The sequence below is a fragment of the Macaca mulatta genome, chromosome 1 (genome assembly GCF_049350105.2).
Source record: "Macaca mulatta isolate MMU2019108-1 chromosome 1, T2T-MMU8v2.0, whole genome shotgun sequence".
In the NCBI taxonomy this organism is placed as follows: domain Eukaryota; kingdom Metazoa; phylum Chordata; class Mammalia; order Primates; family Cercopithecidae; genus Macaca; species Macaca mulatta.
Window position 1 is genome coordinate 498,932 of NC_133406.1, and position 18,172 is coordinate 517,103.

At 39.2% G+C, this 18,172-nt stretch overlaps 2 protein-coding genes across 2 annotated transcripts; one reads left to right on the forward strand and one right to left on the reverse strand.

Annotated features, from left to right (window-relative positions):
- Positions 1-619: 619 nt before the first annotated feature.
- LOC694771 (olfactory receptor 2G6) lies at positions 620-1,666 on the forward strand. Its single transcript, XM_028848760.2, has one exon. The coding sequence runs from the start codon at positions 620-622 to the stop codon at positions 1,664-1,666; it is 1,047 nt and encodes a 348-aa protein (XP_028704593.2).
- Positions 1,667-16,950: 15,284 nt separating this feature from the next.
- On the reverse strand, positions 16,951-17,886 carry LOC694505 (olfactory receptor 14I1). The gene has a single exon (XM_001083190.5). It carries the CDS (start codon positions 17,884-17,886, stop codon positions 16,951-16,953), a length of 936 nt encoding a protein of 311 aa, XP_001083190.5.
- Positions 17,887-18,172: the final 286 nt, after the last annotated feature.

Consider the following 18,172-nt stretch of genomic DNA (forward strand, 5'->3'; position numbering starts at 1 on the left):
GCCTGGGAGACAGAGATTCCATCTCAAAAAACAAAAGAAAATACAAAAATTAGCTGGGCATGGTGGCACACACCTGTAGTCTCAGCTACTCTTGATGCTGAGGCAAGAGAATTATTTGAACCCAGGAAGCAGAGGTTGCAGTCAGCAGAGATCACGCCACTGCACTGTAGTCCGGGCGACAGAGCAAGATTCCATCTCAAAAAATATATATATTTGTATAAATATAACAAAATATTTGCATAGAAAGGACATTGGGTCAGTTGCTTTACTGCATAAATACAGCATTTCAACATAAAAATATATCAGTGTAAAAATTGGCAAAGTACAAGAATAAGCAAAGAGTGAGTAAATACAAATATCAAAACAAAAGTTAATACAATACTTTTGTCATTTGAGTAAAACTTCATTCAATAAACATAGAAGGAAGTGGCATTTCCAGCCCATGGATTTATGTTGAGGAAAGTTCTCCAGGTCTTCACAACATGTTTTAGGAGATAAAAAAGGAAGAGAATCATACTGTAAATGATTGTGGATTACCAGTCTTGACCTCATTGCTTTCTCTCCCCCAGGTATTAATCACTTAGTATTTGAAGCTGACGTGTCCTGAAGCTGCAGGAAAATGGAGGAAACCAACAACAGCTCTGAAAAGGGGTTTCTTCTCCTGGGATTTTCAGATCAGCCTCAGCTAGAGAGGTTTCTCTTTGTCATCATTTTGTTCTTCTACATCTTGAGCCTTCTGGGGAACACTGCCATCATACTAGTGTCTCGTCTGGACTCCAGACTCCACACTCCGATGTACTTCTTCCTCAGCAACCTCTCGTGTGTGGACATCTGCTTTACCACCAGTGTTGCCCCACAGTTGCTGGTTACCATGAATAAGACAGACAAAACCATGAGCTACGGTGGCTGTGTGGCCCAGCTCTACGCGGCCATGGGCTTGGGCTCATCTGAATGCATCCTCTTGGCTGTCATGGCTTATGACCGCTATGCTGCTGTCTGCCGGCCACTGCACTACACAGTCATGATGCACCCGAGGCTCTGTGCGTCTCTGGCCAGTGTAGCATGGCTCAGCGGCCTCATTACCTCTCTGGTTCAGTGCTCCCTCACTGTGCAGCTGCCCCTCTGTGGTCATCGCAAACTGGATCACATTGTCTGTGAGGTGCCAGTGCTCATCAAACTGGCCTGTGTGGATACGACTTTCAACGAGGCAGAACTCTTTGTGGCCAGTGTAGTCTTTCTAATAGTCCCGGTGTTACTCATCTTAGTCTCCTATGGCCTTATCACCCAAGCTGTGTTAAGGATACAATCAGCTGCGGGGCGCCAAAAGGCCTTTGGGACCTGTTCCTCTCACCTGGTTGTGGTCGTCATTTTCTATGGGACCATCATATTTATGTACCTTCAACCGGCCAATAGTAGATCCAAAAACCAGGGAAAGTTTGTTTCTCTTTTCTATACCATAGTCACCCCCCTTTTAAATCCCATTATCTACACTCTAAGAAACAAAGATGTGAAAGGGGCCTTGAGGACCCTGATACTGGGAAATGCTGTTGGACAAACCATGGGAACTAGTGAAACACCTGGAATTCTAAAGAAGCGAAACACGCCAAGGCCGAGTGTGAGGGTTCATTCTCCCCAGACATTCTTCTTGTCAGTCCCAAGACCCTAGGTTCCATCTAGAAAAAAAATGATTGTCCTTTACTCCACCTGCCATCAAGGTTCATGTACCTATTATTTCTATCTAATGTGCTGGCCCATCTGATAAACTTCTAGTAATGCTTCAAAGCTCAGCTGAAACGTCTGCATTTGCTCGTTGTCCTGAAACACCATCCTTCTCATCCTTGTGCAGAATTAACTGTTTTATAATATGTTTCCATAGCACTTGATACACACTGCCATTTCTACAGTTCACATTTATTATATAGTTTGTGTGCGTCTACGTATGTGTGTGTGTGTATATATATGTGACTAGGCAAAGCAATGTATACAATGTAGATAACAATGAAAAACAATGAAAAAATATATGACCATTTTCCCAGAATATGTAAGTTTTAACCAGAGAATGGACCATCCCACTCTATTGGCTTATTTACAACACGAGAAACAATTATTATTCAGAGTTGTGATGCTTTGGTTCCACAGAATTGTGGGATGCAAATAATGACTAATATTTTATTAAAAGAATCAGATAAGCAAACTTGCATTAAGGAGACTGATTCATATTGTTTAAGTTGGTTCCCTTTTAATTGAAGTGTTTAAAAGTTGAGTAAAAGTGCCATACACTAAAATGTAAGTGTTTTAACATGTTTATAGAAAATTCATATAATAAATTGTTTCTGGCCTTAAACTCTGGAAAACAAAGTTACTCACATAATTTTATACTTTAAAATTTGAAACATGAATCCCACACACGGTCTCCTGTTAATGATCATAGTTATATGTTTGGTTTTCAAAACAGCATAAAATGAAATATATAGAAGCATTTTAATAAGAACTGTATTCTTATATTTGACCAAACTTTTACTTTGTTTTAATTCTGTCTCTATCTCTGTATTTTTGTCTGTCTCAGCCTCTTTCTCTTTCTTTTCCCAAAGAGACTGAACTTCATCAATTTGTCAACTTCAAGTATTTTAAGAGAACTGTGCAATTACAGAAAAAAGTGATTTAATCTGTGGTTGTAATTTTACTTCATATTCTCATTATAAGGGAAAAGAAGCATGAAAACATCAGTGCAAATGAAGGGTAAAATGCAGGCAGAATCTGGGGTGGAAGTGGAATTTTCAAGTGATTTAGACTTTTCTTTTTTGGACAGGGTCTTGGTCTGTTGCCCAGGCTGGAGTGAGTGGCTCAGTCATGGCTCACTGCAGCCTCGACTTCCTAGGCTAACATGATTCCTCTGCCTCAGCCTTCCAACATTTAGATTTATAATAATTCATCCTTGTGTGAATATTGTGGCCTGCCTACAAATGTTAAGGATGACGTTTGGACCTGCCTCTCCTTCCAAAGCCTGGACTGAAGGCAAAATGGCTGCACACACAGAACAAAAAGGCATCAGGAGAATTCACTAATGACTCAGGCTGCCTCTTCACAAATACCCTGTCCAACTGCACCTCTTCAATATACTTTCAGCAAACAAAATGATGAATATCCAACTTAACAAAAATAAGAGGGAAATAAACCTGGTTCAGTTTGTCTTCTAGGATATTCTCATGTGACTTTCCTCCCTCAGTAATGGAAGGAAGAGTTGGGAACTGAGCAGAACATGCTGAGGAGTGCATGCTTTTATTTGCAATATGCAAGTAGAGAAGTTCTACAGGAAGCCTCACATGTACAAATGCTTTATTCCTGATAATCCGAGAACCACGGCATTGGGAAGAATGTACCTGTGTCACAGTCTCGATCAACTGAAATATAATACGGCCCTAGAGCAAAAGATGTGACATTTAAAGAAATAGCTCAAAGTGAAAAGCAATGATTGGAACACAATGTGTAGAAAAAACGACATATGAATCATGAAACAAACATTTTCAAAGACAAACTCACAACCATTTAAGGTAGTATGGAATACAAATCCCATTGAAAGCAAAATCAAATTATTACTGTACCCAATTAAATTCAAACATAATTTAGAATAAAAGTATAGATAGAATAATATAAAGATGCTAATCTCAGCAATAAACAGTTATTTGCACCAAAAAGGAAATGATAATAGATGATATGATTAATAAACATACGGAAAGCAAGCTAAAATAATTAACTGCAGATGAAATTGGGAACACATTTGAAAAAAATCCTGTTACTATCTTGAATTTAGTGTTTTTCTGACATGGATGTATTTATATTGCTTTTGTAATCGTCATACACATATAATTTCATACTCTATTATTGTGAGCATTTCTTTTCAGAATGATGTATAAAAATATTCACCATTTATTGAAAATCTTCCCTACAATTGAATAACATGAATATTTCCTTTTTTAAAAAACTACATTGAGCATACTTTTACATTTGTGAATATATTTATAATTATGTATTTGTAAGGTATTTTATAAATACAATTGGTAAATCTAAAACAAGAACACATCAATTTTCATGCATTATTGATCTGCAGAACAGGTTTTCAATGGATGCCAAGAAAAAAATTGTCTTACATAATTAAATGACCATTCAATATTGCAATTATTTAAAAACTATATGGTGAGACTGCTGAAATATGTATATGGTTCCACCACTCCAAACACCATGAAAAAGGTTTACTTTTTAAGAAATAAAAAATAAAATAATTTCTTTTACATAACATGAATATTAATGAATTCATGCAAAACAAAAAGCATATAGCACCACAACTTAAATGCTTAATTTTCATACACACACACCATTTTTAAAAATTTCATACACACACATTTTAAAAAATTATCATACAGGCCGGGCACAGTGGCTCATGCCTGTAATCCCAGCACTTTGGGAGGCCCAGGTGAGTGGATCACCTGAGGTCAGGAGTTCAAGACCAGCCTGGCCAACATGGCAAAACCCCATCTCTATTAAAAATACAAAAGTGAGCTGGCCATGGTGGTGTGCACTACTCGGGAGGCTGAGACAGGAGAATTGCTTGAACCCAGCAGGCAGAGGTTGCAGTGAGCGGAGATGGTGCCACTGCACTCCAGCCTGGGTAACAGACAAGAGCAACACTCCATCTCAGAAAAAAAAAAAAAAGAAAATCAGTACATTGAAGAAATACCTGCACTCCCATGTTTGTTGCAGCGCCGTTCACAATAGCCAAGATTTGGAAGCTACCAAAGGGCCTATCAACCGATGAATGCGCAAGGAAAATGTGGTACTTATACACGACAGAGTGGTGGGGTAGTATTCAGCCGTAAAGAATGAGATCCAGTCATTTGCAACAGCATAGATGGGACTGGAGATCCTTATGCTAATTGAAATAAGCCAGGATCAGAAAGACAAACATCACATGTTCTCCTTTATTTGTGGGCTCTAAACATCAAATCAACTGGACTCATGGACATAGAGAACAGAAGATGGCACTAGAGGCTGGGAAGGGTACTGGGGGATTGAGGGAAGGTGGGGATGGTTGTTGGGTACAAAAATATAGCAAGAATGAATAAGACCTACTATTTGATAGCATGAAAGGATGACTATAGTAATAATTTAATTGTACATTTTAAAATAGCTTAAGGAATGTAATTGGATTGTTTGTAATGCAAAGGATAAATGCTTTAGAAGATAAATACCCCATTCTCCATGATGGGCTTATTCCACACTGCATGCCCGTATCAAAACATATCGTGTATTCCATTAATATATGCACCTAACATGTACCCACAAATTTTGAAAAATAATTTATAGATTAAAACCAAAATGATACTCTAAAAATTTTTTTTACGTAGCTGTGTTCAGAGGTGGGGACTTTAAGAGATGATTTGCTCGTAAGGCCTCTGTTTTCATAAATGAATTAATTCATGGATTAATGGATTATCATGGAAGTGGGGCTAGATAATAAGAGAGATCTGGGCTAGCACATCAGACTGCTCAGCTCCCTCCATCATGTAATGTCCTGGTCCGCCTGATGCTCTGCAGGGAGTCCCCGCTGGCTGGAGGGTTCCCACTGGTCCCCCTGATGCTCTGCAGGGAGTCCCCGCTGGCTGGAGGGTTCCCACTGGTCCGCCTGATGCTCTGCAGAGAGTCCCCGCTGGCTGGAGGGTTCCCACTGGTCCGCCTGATGCTCTGCAGGGAGTCCCCGCTGGCTGGAGGGTTCCCACTGGTCCCCCTGATGCTCTGCAGGGAGTCCCTGCTGGCAGGAGGGTTCCCACTGGTCCCCCTGATGCTCTGCAGGGAGTCCCCGCTGGCTGGAGAGCCCTCGCTGGCTGGAGAGCCCTCGCTGCATGTGGACCCTTGCCCTTGGACTTCTCAGCCTCCATAATTGTAAGGAATAAGTTTTCTTTATAGAAAATGAACTAAGAGAATGGGTTTTGTGAAGAAATAAAAGAGAAACACACAAACCCATTATGGCTTCTTTGTTAATGAAATTTTACTACACATTATTTTATTGTTTCATGAAAGTGAATTTTAAAAATTCCTCATATTAAGAAGCATAAAGAGGTAGTGGAATATTTATTTACATAGTATTTTAACATAAACCCTACTATTTAATTATTCTACACATGTGGGCATTTTGTGTGTGTTAATTAGAAACAGGGCTAACCAACTTTAATGGAACTATGGTCTATTTCAAACTAAAATCTACGTATTAATATATTTATTAAGTACTACTTAATGAAATTACTGAAGTTTTCTAGTGTCATAAACTGATGAAAATATAAGAGAGATGGGCAATAGGTGTTTTCCCACCTCTCCAAAATGATTGGTTTATTTTGGACATAACATGGCAATGGAAAGGAAGGTGTAGTTCCCTGCCATGATTTTAACAGAACTCTTTGAAAATACAAGCAACAAAATCGCCACTGTAATTCAGTGATTGAGAAAAAATTACTTAAAATATTCTGAAAATGTAATAATACATTAGGAATACATTTTATATACTGTTTTTACATATAAAAATTGATTAAAGCTGTAGAAAATGAAACTCAAACAATTGGAAAATGCATGGGTAAAGATTTGTCTAATGTATAAAGAAAGACAACAAACAAACTACCATGTATTCACGAATATAAAGATGTCAACAGTTGAAACTGGGGACTTCTAGATGGGAAAGGAGTCGCGGGAGATGAGGGTTAGAAAGCTACCTACTGGGTGCTGTGTTTGGTACCTGCATGATGGGGTCATCCATAACTGAAATGTCAGCATCACACTATACCCAGGTAACAAACCTGCACACGGACCCCCAGAATCTAAAATGAAAGCTGAAAAAACAAATACCCTGGAAAATAGGATTTGAAAGGAGAAAAAAAAAAATATATATATATGTATATATTTGGGAATAAAAAAGTAGATTATTATTTTACTTGGAAAATTTGTTTTGATCTACGACAAAGCAAAAGATAAAGATGAGTAACGTATAGCAGTCACTTAGATATTAATATCAGAATAAGATAGACATTTAATTACACATTTTACTAAAAAATTTGCAGAGAACACAAATCCAAAACAAAACATTAATGATAAAAATGTAAACTATATCTACAATATCTACAATAAGGTCTCACTCTTACTGCTGAATTGCAGAAAGAAAAAATGATCATCAGTACTGTTGTGAATAAAGTAAAAAGACATCACCAGGTTCTGCCCTCTGTCATGATAGATTGTTGAGAGGAAGCAACTTGGATATATAAATTAGAAATGAACACTTTAAATAAACACTTAATCACAAAGAGAATCTAGGAATTCTTTACATAGATATTCATCTCAGTGTTTTAGATGATCAAAAATTTTGATAAGCCTACATTTAAAATAAGAGAATGTTACATAAATTCTGTTTCAAAGGCAAAATATTATGAAAATTTATATCCAAAAAGTAATATTTCTAAAAGTAAAGACATGAGACTGTACACAATTTTATTTAGGCACATATAGAGCTATATATGGCATTCTACAGTATATATAGAATCTATAATATATTCCATATTCTATGCTATATATAGTATATATACTTCTATAGCATATATAGAATATATAAGATGCTATGTATAATATATATAGCATATAACCTTTCATATAATATATAGTATCTTTTATATATATTATATAGTATCTTATATATATTATATAGTATCTTTTTTATATTCTACTTATCCATATTACATATTAAAAAATATAGAAAATAAAAAATTTTTCTAGTAAATTTATTTGATGGTATCACATAACTATTTTTGCTTCATATATATGTTAAATTATAGAGCTCATAAAATGCATTTATAGAACAAAAAATCTTCCACAAATATAATCAATGTAATCAAAACCACCACATGGCATTGATCTGAATTTATTATTTTTCACAGGAGGAAAAACTGAACCTATATTTCAAAAACAAAAGCTGGATGGACATCTTGAACGTTCTTGTCCAAATGCCACAGTCTCAGGCCCTATTGCCTTCTGAGCCAAGGTAAGGTAAGTAGATATGCTAGAATGCTGTGGAAACAGATAAAGAAGTGATACAGTTTAATGAGACAGAATGGGCATTCTGTAGTTAATTCAGGGTGACTTGCAGAGTAACAATGAGATCAGTTCATGGCATGGTCACAGAAACATGAAAGAGAAAGTGAGTTCAGCTGACGTGCCTGACCACATCCAGTGCACATGACCCTCACTTCTTCCTAGCCATGCGGGATTTCTTGGAGCTGACACACTTCCTCAGCAGAAAACTCTCTCCTCTTTTAGTTTTCCCCGAGTGAAATGATCCTCCTCTGGTTCCTGCATCCTTCACTGCTATCCTTAATTATAATACCCTGATCTTCTATGTATGAAACTGGTCATATGAAATAGTAGAACCCATTTATTTATTTGTTTTTGCCCTTGGCCTCTCTCTCTTCCACAGGCCTGCGAGCTCTATAAGAGCAGGGATATCATCTCTTGTTCACAGTATTCCCCACATTATAGCACAATGCCTCGAGCATGGCAAGCACAGAATACATACCTATGACACTGCTGTTGAGTAGAAGCAGTCTCCCATAGCACTCCCCAAATTTTCCATTCTCGGTCACTTTCAAAAATGTAGCATTTAAAATCTACATCTCAGTTTTCTTTCACTTAGCAGCATTTTTGTATCCAATGTCTCTCATGTTTTTGACTCCCTCTGAACTATTCTACAATTCTTGGAAGACAGAAAATTAATATTCCAGGGCAATATTCCTCACATTCAATGTCCCTTATTGGTACTACTCATCGCAGGCTGCTATGTCATCTTTTCTCCTTGTCATAAAGCAAGGCTTTAAAACAATCGCAGACTTCATAGTATTGTCACTTAGATGAATTACTATTTTCCAACAATACTTCCTGATTGATAATTATTGATTATTGTGGTTTTTGCCATTAAAAGCAATGGCAAAAATTGCAATTACTTTTTCACCAACCTAATACTTCTTCAGTCACTCAAGAAGACTGTGCTCAGGGTCTCACTGATTAGAGTGTATATCGGCAGCAGTCAGGTCTTGTTTATGCAATGATCTCAATTTCATGCATTCCTATTATCACCAAATGATACCAGATAATACCTTGCTACTTTAGGGGATAACAATATAGATAAACAAAAGATAAAGTTTGCATTCAATGGTTTATTCGAAATATTTTATAGAGCTACTGCATAATGACAAAAAGGACAATACGTCAGGAACATATAAATAAGGTATCTAATGTAGTCGTGAGGCTGTCCACAGGGGATGTTGTGATAACAGATTTAACGTCTTTGAGAACATTCTATTCAACATCAGAATATACTTTTTTTCCAAAGACTCATGAATAATCAACAAGATAGGCCATATCACAGATCATTAAACAAACCTTAACAAATTTAAAAGATTTGAAATTATGTGGAATGTTTTCTCTGGCAACACTGGAATCAAACTGAAAGTGAATTAATATGAAAACAACTGGAAAAATCAACTATTTGGAAATTAATATATTTATAAACCACAGGACAAACAGGAAGTCTCAAAGGAAAATGTTGAAGAATTTATGAAGTTTTAATTCTATTTTTTAATTACACACACATTTTATTATAGTTGTATGTGCTATGAAATAATTTCAGGTTACATATAAAGCCTTAATTCTAAATCCAGCTAAAGTATCATTGAAAAGTAAAGGTGGAGAACACAAGACATTTTCAGATTTCTTTTTTTAGACAAGAGTTTTTACCACTGTCTGAAGGAACTATTATATTTAATTTGAAGTATAAATACACAAAGGCCAAGAGTTTGGGAAAGAAGATAACAGCAAGAAATTTTTGGGGACTGAAAAAAGGATAATTAGAATTGGACTTCTTAGATCTAAAAAAGCTGAATATTTATTTGGTCATAGAAGCTCAGAAGCTTGCAGAATTTTATACTGGAAGAATCCCTCCAAAAGCTCAAAGTTGAAGTAATCAAGTACCTCTAAACACTTCAAATAGGAAGCTTGTATAAAATTTGTATAAAAGCTGTTAGATCTCTGATCCTTGTACCTACTTCATGCAGGTGGGCAACTTCTCCTTCCCCAAGTGGTACAGCCCTCAAAATTCACTTAATGGAAATGTTGAATGCTGGGGGCTCTGGATCAAGAAAAATATGAATGACACAAGAGCATAAGTGAAACTCTGTATAAAATTAGGAGAAGCTGGGTGAGCACTATATACAAACTCTGTACAAATTTTGTGGCTTTTCTGAATAAAGTTCAACATAAGAATTAAAAAATTAGAATGATGTTTATATTTTTGGTGGGGAGCATGTGCTGATTGGAGGAGTGGCAAGAGGGTTTCAGTGAAGGCAATGTTCTGTTGCTTGATGTTTAGCAACTGTTTTCTTTCTGATGACCACTAAATGTTTGTTTTGGCATTTGAATGTGCTATGTATTTTTTTGGTATAAATTTAAGGGGTATGAGTGCAATTTGTTGCATGCAAAGATTGCGTAGTGGTGAAGTCAGGGCTATATACTATATGCTGTATTATACTATGTACTACATGTTATGTAATACTTATGTAATATGTATACTACATGCTATATTATACTATGTGCTATTGCAGCTGTATGCTATATTATACTTGTATTACAATAGCTATGCTATATTATACTATGTACTATTATAATATAGCTGTTATATTATACTATACTACTATAATATAGCTATATGCTATATACTATGTGCTTTATTATACTAAATATAGAAAGGGATTAAAAACTATTTATAATGTGCTTGTCTTTCTTAGAAGCCCTGTTCCCTCCTTCATTAAGTGATGACTTCGCTCCCTAAAATTCCCATAAAATAGTCCTTGACCTCAAGAACCCTGAGTGGTCACTCAGGAACACTCACACCTGCTCTGGTGGGACAGGGGTTATTTGAGCCTTACCAGCTATAGCTGGTCCTGAGTCCAAATCCATAAATTTCAGCTCTAGAAGCTGAAGAAAGCTAGCACATTTTCCCCATTCTGGGCCGTTGGCTTCTCCGACATCAAGGTCATAAGATTGAGGGTGAAAGTACTTGCTTATCTAGGATTGTATTTAAGTAAAATATATTGATCCATGGCAAATTATCTTAGAGTTTTAGATGTTCATCTTATGAGAGAAAAACAATGATAGCTTAATAACAAATGGTTTATGCAATAAAACATTTACATTCATTTAAAATTATTAACAATATTTAATGATGTTTTAAATGTACTTTCAAGAACAGGAAAAAAAAACATATACTAAGAATTCAAATAAAATTTTATATAAAATAGTTGCAAATAGATAGGCCTAAGCAAAGAATTCTTTCTCCTGTTATAGCACTTTGAGTAACTTTTTTTCCTTATTTTATAAAATTAAAGCAGGATAGTTTTTAAGAAAGACATTTAAAGCAATAAACATCTATTACCATTGATAACTACAAATGCATATTTAGATAAAAATGAGAAAAAATAATTTTACACATTATTTGGCAGCATACCAAAGAATCATATGTGCAGAATTTTCTATGTTTTACTGTATTTTCCCAATTGTTTCCAGAGAGATTGCAGCAGCTACTCACTGGCACAATCCTAGCACTCTAGAGCCTTGAGCTGCTGGCCTTACGCCATCCCCCTGCCTCAGCCTCCCTAGTAGCTGGGACGACAGGCACATGCCACCTCACCCTGCAGGACTGTCTTTACATTTAATGATCGCACTTCGGCTTATATACCTAAAGAAACTAAAATCAGAAGGCTAAAGAGATGTCTTCCTCCCATGTTCATTGCAGCATTACTAACAATAGCCAAGACACGGAATCAACCTTAGTGTGCATCAGTGTATGAATGGAAAGAAAACGTGAGCTAAATGTGTATGTGTGTGTGTATATATAATATATAATATATACTGTGTACTAGTATCAATACTTAGGAAAAGAGCTCTGTGCATTGTTTACCAGTTCCAGGAGAGGACCCTACAGGCCTCCCCGATTTGTGCTAAGGTTCTGTGTCTGGCTGGAGGCTTTGCCCAAACCCAGCTGCCAGAGTGTGAGTCTGGTGAGACAAAACACTCATGAAACAAGTCAGGCAAAGTAGCTTCATTCCTCACAGACAGGCAGCAAGAATCAGCAGAAGCCCAGACTCCAGGGCAAAGCAGTCGTCCAAGGCTTAGGAAAGCTGCCCAGGTAGATGGAATCTCATCTCCACATTCCCCTGCTGTGCAAAGTGAGACGGGGGTTCGATGGAGGAGGAGGAGAGGTTGGGATAGGAGCTTTATACCAAATAGGTTAGCTAGACAGACACATGTAACAGGTCCTGACACATGTAGATGGAACATGTAACCCACGTTCACTTTGGAGTGGAGGCTTCACATTCAAATGTGTTGCAATTAGGTCCCGTAGGTCAAAAGGTCTTTTCGTGACAGGAAGGCAGGCAAGTGCACAGCCTCTGTAAACCAGCCAGAACCAGTCCATGCTCAGTGGTGGTCTTATCAGAAGAGAGTTACCGAAGTCAGTCTCTTCTCCAGTGAAAGCTGTAGTTATGGCTGGTGGAACAAGGAGTCGGTGTGGAGTGGTAAGCTACAGTTGTTTTCAAATGGCTTCTCTCCAGGGCAGTACTAGTTTAGCTGTTAGAGAAAAAGGGAAACCCGGTGGCAGACAGTGCATGACTTAACCCTTGCCTGGCATGGCCTTAGGGCTCGTTTATAACTTGGTATTTTGTTGCCATAAAGAGTCAATGAGATGGGGCGCAGTGGTGCATGCCTGTAATCCCAGCACGTTGGGAGGCCAAGGTAGGTGGATCACTTGAGACCAGAAGTTCGAGACCAGCCTGGCCAACATGGTGGAAAACCCATCTCTACTAAAAGTACAAAAATCAGCCTGGTGTCGTGGCACGTGCCTGTAGTCCCAGCTACTCTGGAGGGTGAGGTACGAGAATTGCTTAAACCTGGGAGGTGGAGATTGCAGTGAGCCAAGATTGCACCACTGCACTCCAGCCTGGACAACAGAGCAAGACGCCATCTCAAATGATTTGGTGTCAAAAAAAAAAAAAAGTCTACGAATCTTATATTATCTCTATATTGGCATTAAAGCCAGCCATTGTTGTGTGTAAACTGCTAAAGGGAAGTGTGTCTGACCTCCTGTCAGTCACGTCGAGGAACTCAGTTTTTAATTTTTTTTCTGGGGTCCCCTTGACCAAGCAGGTGGTCTGTTCAGTTGGCAGGGGGCCTAGGATTCCCATGAGAAATGAAAAGTTATGTTCATACGAAAACCTATACCTGAATGTTTGTACTAGCCATGTTTATAATGACCAAAAATTGGAAACTGGTGAATGAAAGAAGTGATAATCCATAAAATGGAAAACTCTTCAGCAATAAAAAGGAACGCCTTATATATAAATCAATCTCGATGAGTCTTAAACACACTTTGCTAAGAAAGACCACCAGCCTCAAAATGCTACACATGTTTTGTGACTCAATTTAGCTCCCGTTTTGTGAAAGGTAAACTGCAGGGAGACGTAACAGGCCAGTGTCTGCCAGAGGCTGGAGCGGAAGAGAATTTGGGGGATTAAACCTTGTTCTCAACCCACGTAGTGATCATTGTTTCGTGACTCCATGCATGTGTCACAACTCAAGTGTACACAAAAAGCATAAATTTCATTATATAAACATTTTTAATTCCTACTGCAGGAAGCAGGACAGCAGAGGAGGAGATTCCAGCTTCAGTTCCCCCCCAGAAGAACAACTGCACAAGTATCCACAAATGAAAATAGCTCTGGAAAAGCTCAGGAGTCCACGTAAGAGGCTACAGCAATACAGTGGAGGAAAATAACAGAAAAACTGCACAAGAAAAGGCAGCACAATTTCATTTCGCATCGACCCATCCTCCAGGCCAGGACTCCTTAGTGCAGAGGAAACCCCCCAGATCGCAGGTTTCCCTTGCAAGGAAAAGGAGAGTGGGAGGAACAACCATTCCCCCAGTCTGGCCTCCTGGACACTGCCCAAAACTTCGGTTTTACCACCACCCCCTTCCCCCCCCCCCACAAATTACGAAGGAGACCAGAATAGTGGAAACAGCTGGAAATACCTGGGAAGAAAGAGACAAGGGATGGGGGCTCGTCACACTGCAGGAGCCCCTCAGTCCCCGCTGGTGTTCTCTGCACAGGACTCCCATAGCCCTCTCCCCTGGGAACCTGAACAGCCTTTCCAGGCACCGCACCCCCTCAGCGTTCACTGCTGAGGATTCCTCTGGGTTTAGCCATTGCAGACATAAGCTGCTTCATCTCCAGCAGATTTTGTCACCAAGGAAGTCAATCGCCAGCAGAGCCCAGTGGAATTCCTATAAATCTCCCCACTGAGGGCCTCGCAGGCTTTTCCTGCACAGTCTCCAGGGCCTTGAGCCATGCCCGCCCAAACACTCCCTCCTTGGAGCCACCTCAGCTGCAGCTGCCACCAGCACGCCAGCCCAGGGACCAGTGCTATGAATGTGCCCACAAATGACCCGGGCCCTTTCTGCCAGCCCCTGTCCCCACTGCTGAGCTCTCCCTTGGCTACCTGCTGGCCCTGACCCTCACCGCCGAGTGCTCTCCCTTGGCTACCCCCTGCAGCCTGGCTCATGCGGGCTTCCAGACCCAGTCCCCTCAGCTGCATATACACAGCAGCTGGCTCCAGCTTCCAGCACCCAGCACCCACTGCCATGCTTGCCCCTGCAGCCATGAATGCATGCTGCAACTCCAGGCCAAGCAGCTGTGAGCATGCATACAGCCACCTGAGTTCCATAGCTGGCCCCGCCAGCATGTGTGTTGCCTACAGCCCCTGCAGCTGCACACACGCCTGCTGTCAGTTTCATCGCAGAAACATTCGCACACCCAACTATGACCCCCATGTGCCTGTCCCTGGCACCATGCTTGCACATGCAGCTGGCCCCCACAGCCACATACATACATGCTGCCAGCTTTGGCACCATAGCTGTATACACACACACTACAGCCCTGTTGCAGTCCCTCATCTGGCACCAGCAGCCTCACATGTGCATGTCACTGTCCCTGATTTTTATATCCCTGTGCTTGCACAAACCAACTCCACCCCCATGCATGTATTTTTACTCTGCTGCAGCTCTTGCCCTTGGCCCTGCCCGTCGCCACCATGTGCTTACTCATAGTTAACCCCTGCTGCAGTGCATATTCCTGCAGCCAGCCCTGCACCCAAGCTTGTGCACCTCACCAGCCCCAGCCTCAGCCACCGCCTGTGCCAGCTCCCTGTCCGGGGACCTAGAGGGACTCTGAGGACCTCAGTCAACTGGGGACCTCCCACAGCTCTTGTCACTTTGATTTAATCACTTTTCAATGAAAGCATTCTATCAAAACATTAACATTGTATACCACAAATATATACAAATATATCCAATCCTTGCCAATTATACCTAAATTTCAAAAAGTAAATACATTTAAAAACCATGTTTAAATTTTTATGTAAAAACAAACATAAGTCATTTTAGAAAATCTGATCAATTATAAAAACTCAATTTTAAATAGAAGTGAAACTATAAATATAACTTCAAATTCTACACATTCAAAAATCCAGAATAAAATGGAACATTTTCTATTAACTTACCAATTTTCTAAATTTAAAGCTTTGTAAAAATTGAGTACACCAAATATCACTAAGGAAATGTAAAATTGCATTATCTTCCAAACCAGCCTCCATGCCCAAGTGAGTCAAACTGTTACCTGTCAAACATTTTAGGAAAAGATGATTACCTAAATGATTTTAGAGGATTAAAAGATGCTTGTATGAGTGTGAAATAACATTTAAAATAAAAAAGAATGACAAAAAATACCCTTTGATACCCTCTTTATGTAATAAATGTAATTATTCTAAAAATAATGCTGGCAACAAGAATCTGGAATCTGATAGCATATGACAGTAACATTTAAAAATAGGTATATTCCAGAAATATAGTTTAATATGAAAACATCAGTTTGTATTTATTCCACATAGGAAGGTGGTGTCGAATTGTGGTAAACGCTGTCTATTCTCTGACCAAACTGCCCGAGACTGATTCTTGTTTTTGACCATTTTTAGCTGTGAGGACTTGGGCATGTTCCTGACTCCTAATTGGTTCATTATCTGTGAAATCTAGATGAAATAAATAAAACCAACATTGTGGTGTCATTGTGAGGATTGAGTTGACATAAATATGGATATAGATAATAAAATATTTAGACCAGTGTCTTACATAAAGCTAACGCTAGAAATGTACTGGCTTTTATTGTTGGAATAGTTATTAACAGTTTAAAAAAGAAAAAGTGACAATTTCAGTAGATGCATTGAGGGAAATTGGCTTAATTTCCTGACAGATTTCTAAAAACAGCTAAGTGACAGATATATCCTTGAAATATTTGCAAAATCTAAAACATGCATTCCTGTTCTAATAACCCTTCTGCTTATGTTTTTTTGTTGTTGTTGTTGACTAGCTAAATCCGGCACTAAAACTGTGTGTGTGTGTGTGTGCGCGCGCGCGTGCGTGTCCTCTTCCAAAAAATTCATAGTAACAGAAGTGTTAGGCTACAGGTTCAGGATAAGTTATTTAAACCAGTTGGAAGACGTGTGGGACGGGAAGGAATAGATCACCAGAACAAGCTGCAGTTCCACAACCTTGAAATATTTTATGAATGTACTTCTACACTTTTACTTTTTGAAGAAACATTTGCATTTCTAACTACATACAGTAGTGCAAATATTGTCTTTCTCCCATTCAACAGTTTTTTCAGTGTTTTTCATTTCATCAACAGTGTTTTCATCTTTTGTCATAAAGTATTTATGCTTTTTTGGTTTTTCTTGCAGATCTACGGTAAAGACCAGGACGTTCTACTTTTGTGGAAAATGTATCTTCACAAACAGTCTCCACAAGGCTATTTTAATCTCCTTATTCCTAAGACTATATATGATGGGATTGAGGAAGGGAGGCAAAACTGTGTATGTCACAGCGATCACCAAATCCTGCACGGACAGAGTTGTTGCAGTTGGTCCTAAGGCTGCAAAGAGCCCTGTGGTGAGAAAGAGCGTGATGACAACCAGCTGGGGGGAGCAGGTGGAGAAGGCTTTTGCTCGACTCTGTCCTGAAGGGATTCTTAGCACCGTGGAGAAGATTTGGAAATAGGAGATCATCATGAGAATAAAGCATCCCAGAACCAAACATGAGCTCAGGGCCAGGGTCAAAAACTCTACAAAGAAAACCTCACAGGAAACCAGGGCCAACACGTGAGGGATGTCACAGAAGAACTGATGGATCACGTTGGATCTGGAAACCTGCTCCCGAAACATGTTGCCAGTGTGGACGGCCGCGTAGGAGAAACAGCTTAGCCAGGTGGTGACTGCCATCTGATAGCACCTTCCGGATGTCATCACAGCTCCGTATCGGAGGGGGTGGCAAATGGCAATATAGCGGTCGTAGGACATGACAGTGAGGAAGGCCAGCTCAGCAGATGCAAAGGCAAAGAAAAAATAGACTTGAGCCACACAGCCAAGATAAGAGATGGAGCTTCTGTGAGTCAGGGAGTTATGGATGGATTTAGGCACAGTGACTGAGATGTAGCACAGATCCAAAACGGAGAGGTTCTTCAGGAAGAAGTACATGGGGGTGTGAAGATGCTGATCGAGAGTGATGACCGCAGTGATGAGCAGGTTTCCCACCAGCGCTGCCAGATAAATCAGCAGAAAGAGCCCAGCGTGCAGCACCTGCAGCTCCCAGGTGCCGGAAAACTCCATCAGCAGGAATTCTGTCACTTTTGTGAGATTGTCCATTTGGCAGCGAAATCTGTGTTCTGATTGTTGAGAAAAAATACACAGTAGTTTTAAATGAGACAAGGTGAGCATGGTGTGGTAGGAGTAATATCCTCCTAAATTAAATTAAATCCACTGTACATCTTCCACACTGCTTATATAAATACAACGGTGGGAGATTTTAACATGAAATGATCATAAAAATATATGCCGAAGACTATGAGTCGAGTAACCGATTTCTAAAAGCTTTCGATTAATACTGTTTTTCTATTATACGGAACTTCTCAATCTTGAAACTAAGATTTTT